At 50.8% G+C, this 7,623-nt stretch overlaps 2 protein-coding genes across 2 annotated transcripts; both read right to left on the bottom strand.

Annotated features, from left to right (window-relative positions):
* Nucleotides 1-1,281: 1,281 nt before the first annotated feature.
* Nucleotides 1,282-2,712, bottom strand: BO80DRAFT_1829 (casein kinase 1 family protein). The gene is made up of 3 exons (XM_025714037.1): nt 2,557-2,712; nt 2,429-2,501; nt 1,282-2,364 (listed from the first exon to the last, which is right to left on the bottom strand). The coding sequence occupies exons 1-3, from the start codon at nt 2,566-2,568 to the stop codon at nt 1,337-1,339; spliced, it is 1,113 nt and encodes a 370-aa protein (XP_025580460.1). The 5' UTR covers nt 2,569-2,712; the 3' UTR covers nt 1,282-1,336.
* Nucleotides 2,713-5,703: 2,991 nt separating this feature from the next.
* rsmA (putative bZIP transcription factor (Fcr3)) lies at nt 5,704-7,386 on the bottom strand. Its single transcript, XM_025716455.1, has 3 exons — nt 7,112-7,386; nt 6,776-7,044; nt 5,704-6,709 (listed from the first exon to the last, which is right to left on the bottom strand). Exons 1-3 carry the CDS (start codon nt 7,241-7,243, stop codon nt 6,196-6,198), a joined length of 915 nt encoding a protein of 304 aa, XP_025580459.1. The 5' UTR covers nt 7,244-7,386; the 3' UTR covers nt 5,704-6,195.
* Nucleotides 7,387-7,623: the final 237 nt, after the last annotated feature.

Here is a 7,623-nt window from a genome sequence, read left to right as displayed (position 1 = left end):
AAATCTACGCAGTGAATCCATCGATACGTTTGTACCCGACATAGTGCAAAGCGAATAACTCACGATTGGATAGCGAATCAGCAGGCGATGGCTCGGTTGCGTGTTGCTTAAAGCATTCGCTACCCAGCCTCTCCTACAAACTGGCTTCTCAGCAACGAGATGAGTGATCCTAAAAGCGAAACGATACACAAGGAAACTAACGAAACGACAGGAATTGACGCAATACCACCCCGGAAGCGACCCTAACCAGTTTCCGTCGCCACATACCCATTTGAGACGCACCTTTTCCCTCGTCCAAAGCACTGCATACTACCCTCGCTTTCGGCGAGGGTAGCGCGGAAGCGCCTGGACATGTGGGAAAAAGAGCCATCTCCAACATCTCTCCACTAGTCGTTCCTTCATTCCCCTCGTCCCCACTTATGCGTCAAGAACAAAAGTATGACAATCTGAGACAGCAACATGCAAAGCAGAAAAGAAAATATGACAGCAGGGGCATTGTAAGAAAACGGTTGTTAAGCATCATGAGAGGCTCTCGCGACAGTGTCAGCGTCAGAGATATCTCCTTGTGCTTGAAGCGTAACCATTTCATATTTGCATCTCCTTCAGTCTTTGGCATCCCGATCAACGGCAGTGAAACCCCACGCGAAAATGCAATATGAACAATATTTCATGTGGCAACCACCGGTACCGGGAGGCTAAGACGTAGAATAGCCACAATTAGAGCGTTTCGAGTCTGCTATCGAAGACCTTTCGTATATGATGAACGTAACCGGAATTTGCAGGTGATCGGTTCGAGCGGGGTTGTTCCGAAAGGACCGGTCAAAGCCGATAGCGAGCAGAGGATCTCAAAAAACGCGACGGATCGAAACGGCGGGAACCGGAAGACGATCTTGAACGGGATAATGGGCTAGCAGAGAATGCAGAGAGGGAAATAGTAAAGAAAATAAAAAAGGGGGGCCCAAGGCGAAACAGTCCGAAAGGTTCACTGCAGGGTGCAGAATATAACCGGTATCATGATAATCCTGGGCTCCTCAGATAGCGTGGCGTCAACACGCAGTAAGCTGAACGGCAACCGAAAAGAAACGTCAAGCTACACTGCCATGCTGTACAAATCAGTACCACTGAGAACCGTACCCATCGTCCCGCTTCGCGCGGTTACCGGCAGGGCCATAAGCACCTGAAGCAGCAACCTTGGAAGCAGAACGCAGCCTAACGCCGAAGACTATGAGATTAGTCAGATTCTAGGATTCAAGCCGACCTCTACGTACGGGGTCATAGTAAAGCACCAAACGCAGAGGAAAGGGGTTCCCTACAACGGAACCTAGGTTTCAGATACTCACATCCTGTCACTCCCTCCCACGGCCCGGTTGGTGTCCGGCGTGTTGTCAAGAGTTCCACGTTCGATGACCTTGCGGCGCTGGCTGGAGATCGCACCAGGCTTGGCGGCACCAGGGGTACCCATGGGCGCCGCAGCAGGAACACCCTGACGGCGCTGCTGCTCTTCAGCCTCCTTGTCCTTCTTGTTGGCATCCACGATCATGGCGGCGTTCTTCTGGTACTTGTAGACAGTCCAGTCGAAGACATAGTCATACTGGAAGGACTCGCGGACGAATAGATCGCGGAAGATCTTGCGGAGGTAGGAGTAGTCTGGCTTGTCATCGAAGCGCAGGGAACGAGTGTAGTTCAGGTAGATGGAGAACTCGTTGGGGAATCCACGGCAAAGAACTTCAGTGGGCGTGGTCATCTTCTTCTCCATGATACGGTCGTACTTCTGCTTCTTAGTAGCAGCCTTCAGACCTTGCCAGGGAAGGGTGCCGCGGCAGAAGTAAAGCATGACGTATCCGAGCGACTCCATATCGTCACGGCGGGACTGCTCAACACCCAAGTGAGTGTTGATACTGGCGTAACGAGCAGTTCCGGTAAGGTTCTTGTTCTCGCGGTAGGGGATGTGGAAGTGAGTCTTAGGGTCGCGGTACTTCTTGGCCAGACCAAAGTCGATGACGTTGACCTGGTTTCCACGCTTACCGATACCCATCAGGAAGTTATCGGGCTTGATATCACGGTGGATGAAAGACTTGGCGTGAATGTATTCGATACGAGAAATGAGTTGGTCGGCAAGGAGAAGCACCGTCTTCAGCGAGAACTTGCGGTTGCAGAAGTTGAAAAGATCCTCCAAGCTGGGGCCGAGAAGGTCGATAACCATGGCATTGTAATCACATTCCGTGCCGAACCAGCGAACAAACGGAATGCCAACACCACCGGCGAGAGACTTGTAGACACGGGCTTCGTATTCAAGCTGGGGGTGCTTGGCCTTGACGCTCTCGAGCTTGATGGCGATCTCCTCGCCCGAGATGATGTTTGTGCCTGGATGTCCAATCAGCCAGCCGCTCTAAATGACCTATCCAACATCTCCAGGACTGTCACGCACCAAGGTAGATGTCACCGAAACTTCCACTTCCAATCTTCCGGCCAATGCGGTACTTGTTACCAACACGCAAATCCTGCCCAAGGTATGAGTTACTGTCGGTAAAAAAATATGGCATATTTAACACTGACCATGGTCGTCATCTTGACCGAATATGCACTCAGCTGACTGGTGTACTATGCAGACTGTGGAGTTGAGGTTGTCTGTCAGTCGCAGATCGATAGAAGAAACGAAAGATTTCGATCGTTCTAATGTGATGGAGAAAGTGGAACAACGAAGAGGACGGGGATGGATGGAGGGTAGGCTATCAGGGAGATTGCAAAGTCACCAGAGGCCCAGGTGCAGGAAGTCCCGGCGCGTAGTCACTTGGCAGAGTGAATCTGATGAGGCAGGTGGCCTGGGCGGGGAGTAGACCAAGCAGAGTGGCCGGACAACAGAAGAATGGTAGTACCAGCAAGTGCAGGTAGTAGAGAGACTAGAAGCGGACGCACCTGGTCTAGAAAACGGAAAGAGGAGATGAAGATAGCGGTGATGTCGACTGTTGGGGGGACCGACCGTGACGACCCGACCGGAAAGGCGAAAAAGGCGGAGAGAAAAAGAAAGGGGATTGAGCTGACAGACCTTTTAATGGCTGCCACGGAAAAGGAGATGGGGAGAAAACAGCACAACGAACCTGCAAAATGCAGACCCAAGGAAAAGGAAAAAAGATATATCAGACTCAAGGACAAAGCCTCGATGATGGGGAAGGTGGGTTGAGGGGGGAGGAGAGGAGGAGGGAGAGGGAAGGAGGAGAGGGAAAATGCGAGAGTAAAGAGCAAGGCCAAGCAGGTCAGCCTTCAGAGGAGGGGGCGGGTAAGGTAAGAGACCGTGATAAGTTGAGCAGGCGCCGGTGGTTGGTTGGCTGGCCGATTTGGCCTGTTCGGGTCTGGCTTTTTGGTTTTGGTTTTGCTCAGGCTGGTATCGTAACGTGGTATTTTTCTCTCCCAGTACAGTATCCAAGGCTACCTATACTACAACATCCGTCTCATTCAAAGCAAGGCTGTCTCCTTTCATAGGCGGATCTCTGCGGCTGGCCTACCTGGCCAGCAAATATTGGTGACTGCTAGGCAAGGATGGGACCAGTCACCTCAGCATGAATGCCAGTCTCCCGGGAAAAAGGTCAGGACAAGGCAGGCGAAAATTGCAATCAATAATAAAGGTGGCTTAGGTAGGAGTCGGTGAAGCAACCCAGCACTCTGGCAAACTTCAATCCTCTGGCCCCCTCGGAGGATTCACACAAAGCAATTGAATTTTACCATGGCTCGGGCGTCCCTCCAAGCTACACTGTTTAAGCAACTGATGCTTTTCTTAGTAACTATCAGAAGGTTGGCAAGCTGACAGCCCAGCAGGATTTAGGTCATGATGCATCCGGATCGTCCTAAGTAGTGGGGTGCCTAAGGCAGGGTTACCTACAGCGTAACCATCCCATACGGACCCCGTACAGATGGTTCAATGAAACCAAACGAAAAATAGAAAGGCGAACGATGGCTTCGATCAAAACATTCTAGAAGTACCCAAGACCGTGTCAGGCGGCAAAAGACTTGCGACAGTGGCAAGAAGAAGGGTAAGAGCAAAGTGAAAATAACCTAGCCCGAAGCATGTTCCTCCAAAGCTAGAACGCGGTTTGTGGCGGATTATTTCGCTCACACGCTACTCCATCCCACCCGCGCCCCCCGAAGACCTCGATCGATGATGAGATGATATCCCCTCCACTAAGACATTCTTTCCCCTCACCAAGGATTACCGCGGTAGATCCCTTAGCCTCCCATCTGCCAATCGCCCTTTTAACTTTCAGGTGTACGAACTACTACGAAAGAATTCTCTCATCTAATCACGTTGTCCCTTGGATTGCCTACCTCGGAATGGTACGTCCCATGGCCGACTGATCCCGGGCGGTGAGCAGATGACCCCGGATGCCGCATTTGCCCTCGTGAAGTAAATTAAATACGGTGGGCTTACGGGGCCCTCAATTAATGGGGTTTCTTGGGGCCCAAACGCGCCTTATCGGACCATCGATCAGTGCCTGAGACAGGCTGGATCGGAGAATACCTAACACGGCCTTCCTCCACTCCTGGGGCTTCCCGCAACAAACATACATTAACACCACTGGGCCAGATCAACGTGCAGCTCAAGTACCCCGTCGATTCATGAAGAGACACCTGGATAGCAATGGAGATCGACGCATTGGCATCACCTGATCCCTCAAGGATGACTCTGGTCAAGTCGTAATGTAACGGGGAGGATATTCGACCTTAGTGAGACTCCTCCGTAAATCCCGCAATATCCTGGGTCTAGTCAATGTGGTCTCACCGCTAACGATGATCCCAATTCAATGACCACACATAATGGCTGGTCCGAGATTTCATGGCACGAAGAGACTAAAAGTATTCTGTCAGTCAGAGTTTGGTCAGCACAGAGCAGTTAACTAACTATTGCCAAGGGCTCAAGCTAGTCGATTGTGGGGTGTTTCAAAAAACAATAGTTGGCATATGTAGGCTGGCAGTGCTCTCCATTCATCCACGTATGCACTACAGCATCCACACCCTCTCTCTGCATCATCACCATATCCTACATCTATGGATTCATAGCTCTAGTTGCCAGCCTCACCTCCACCCAAACAAACAACCAAATATGGTGTGCACCGATTGGTACCACATCTCACGCTTTTGTCTGCCTTATTCCAGGATTCTATACAACTGAAAGATCACCCTTACTTTGGTCCATTACCTAGGGCCACCACGCAAGCTGTGCAGATATCTGCATCATCGTCTTGGTACCAAGCAACCCACCTTATGCGGTTTCCCAGGTGATAAATTCAACCCCGTAATTAATGATGCAGGTAGCCTGCGTATTTTCTGGTCATTTCATTCAAACATTGGCTTGGTCAATGCCAGGAACCTATGCGCTCTACGCCGAATTGATGACCATGTTATACCCTTTGAAGGCGCATTGATCAGTCTTCACCCGTTTATCAATAATGTAGATCTCCTTGAAACATCATCTTAACCTGTCTTTCGGGGACCAAGATCCAAGCCATTCTCAAAAGAGTAACCTTTTGAGGCTTATGAGTTAGCACTGAGCGGTAGGATTTGGCCAAATTGGCGCATGAGATACTACTCAAGGTCACTGCGACAGCATGATACTGCGGGATGAGAGGGCCATGCAACAGGCTCAGTCAGCAAGGCGGCATCTTTTGTAACGCTACTGTGAATCATTGGACCATATCGGTCACTCCTGATAGAGACAACTGCTCCTGATATCTAGAAATTTATATCGAGAAGAACAGCATATCGTGATGAGTTCAGGGAAAGCCTCAAAGGCCGCTTCATACCTGAGATGACCAGATGGTCAACTTGATTGCGGATTAGTGGTCACTCGCATGTCCTAATAGTACCACACGGTTGTTAAAAATCCAACCAACGAGCAATGCATCCAGTCACAGCCAATGAGCCGGAAACGAAGGCCGAGGCATACAATCAGCCGAACATGCTTCATAACATACAAATCGGTTCATATTCAACTGGTTGACAGCGATAGGTATAATGGCTCATTCCTGAATCTCCAATGACTCCAGGGAGGACCCAACAGAGTCGCTCACTCTTTATAACAGACCGCAGTATACTCAAATAGAACTTCTCAGAAGCACTGTTCATATACTCAAAACAGATCCCAACGCCTATGCACCAAAAAAGTGATCCACAAGACAAAGCATAACATCGTAGAATCTCAGTTCACAGCAAGTCATCGTTACCAGAAGCTGCGCTCTCCTCAATTGCTTGGAGAACTTGACTTTCCCGAAAGGCGGGGCCCTGTCCATCGCACTGAGCAGTCCCCTGCAATCGACCCGAGACATCGCCAATGTTCACCAAGCCGCGCTTGAAGAGCTCATGTCCCTGAATGAGGTCCCACGTGGCGCCCGCATCAAGGAGTCTCTCGCCCGTTTTCCCGCAGACCGTTATGCGGTGGGCCGGAGCATGACCCCCACCGAGATCGGAACTGAGATCCGTGGGCGAGTACTTCATCGGCCCGGTGGTCGTCGGCTCCGGATCAGCCGAGTGTTGATTTGAATGCCGGAGCGAGGTGGAAGTTGCCCGGAGTATCTCATTTTCTGTCGTAAACCTGGCCAGTTCCCGTTTTAGTCGCTCATTGTCCGCCATAAGCGATGTTGATTCATTTTCAAGATTGCTGACTTTCTCCTCTAGTTCGCGCACATGTCGTTCCTTGCGTTCACGGAAAGCGCGTTGGCTAAGTCAGAGCAACAAGATGTTAGATATATGGAATGAACGCAATACGATATATGAAACTACTTACGCAGCTCTGTTCTGAGCCTTTCGTTTAGATTGCGCCGGTGTGAGGCTATCCTTCTCCTCGCTGCTACTCCGACCGAGATTCTGATCTAGGAGCTGGTCATCTCCATCGAGCGAGGCCTGATCAAGGTGCTGATTGGCAAAATCATTGCTTGAGACCGAATGCTTGGTGAGAGACTCGGGGGGCGAGTGTGGCGGGGCAACGAAGGAAGCGCCAGCGTGAGGATCCTGAAAGCGCAAGTTTGGGTCAAAGGACTGGTAATGTTGCGCCCCCTTTCCAACAGTCAGTATCATGAACAGACTGCACATCCAGCCTAGGCAAAAAAAAAGAAAGGCGAACCAAAGAAGCGAAAGTGCCCTGTAGGTTTTCGGCGTGAGGGGTTGGATTGCTTTGGTCGGGGGTGGGCAGTCCGTGTACGCCGTAGAGAGGGTAAGGCTGCTGGTGGGGATTGGAATAGAACGAGTAATCCATCTCGCCTCGTCCCTGAGGATGAGAAATGTTGGATGCGCCGACTCTGTCAATCGGTAAGGAGGGATAAGCCCCGGCAGAAGCAGAGAGAGACAGGAACTGGGATCGAGTAAGCCGGGCCTAGAATTGAATAACGGCACGATGCGTGGACTCGGGATGGAACCGTGCAATGACAATCCCGCCCGTGCCAGCACCTAGGCCAATCAAAAACCGGACTCGGAACCGCGAAGAGGGGATCACATTCCCCGCTGTCATTGGCCACATTCAAAACGGATCGGAATTGGATCGCGGTAACCGACACCCATACTCATCAACTCATAGGTATGAGCGATTGGTATACGGATTGGAGCAATAATGATTATTATGCCCAGAGTTACTCGAGA

This window comes from Aspergillus ibericus, assembly GCF_003184845.1.
Source record: "Aspergillus ibericus CBS 121593 unplaced genomic scaffold BO80scaffold_1, whole genome shotgun sequence".
In the NCBI taxonomy this organism is placed as follows: domain Eukaryota; kingdom Fungi; phylum Ascomycota; class Eurotiomycetes; order Eurotiales; family Aspergillaceae; genus Aspergillus; species Aspergillus ibericus.
The sequence above is the reverse complement of the archived record's forward strand: the minus strand, read 5'-3'. Positions and strand labels throughout refer to the sequence as shown.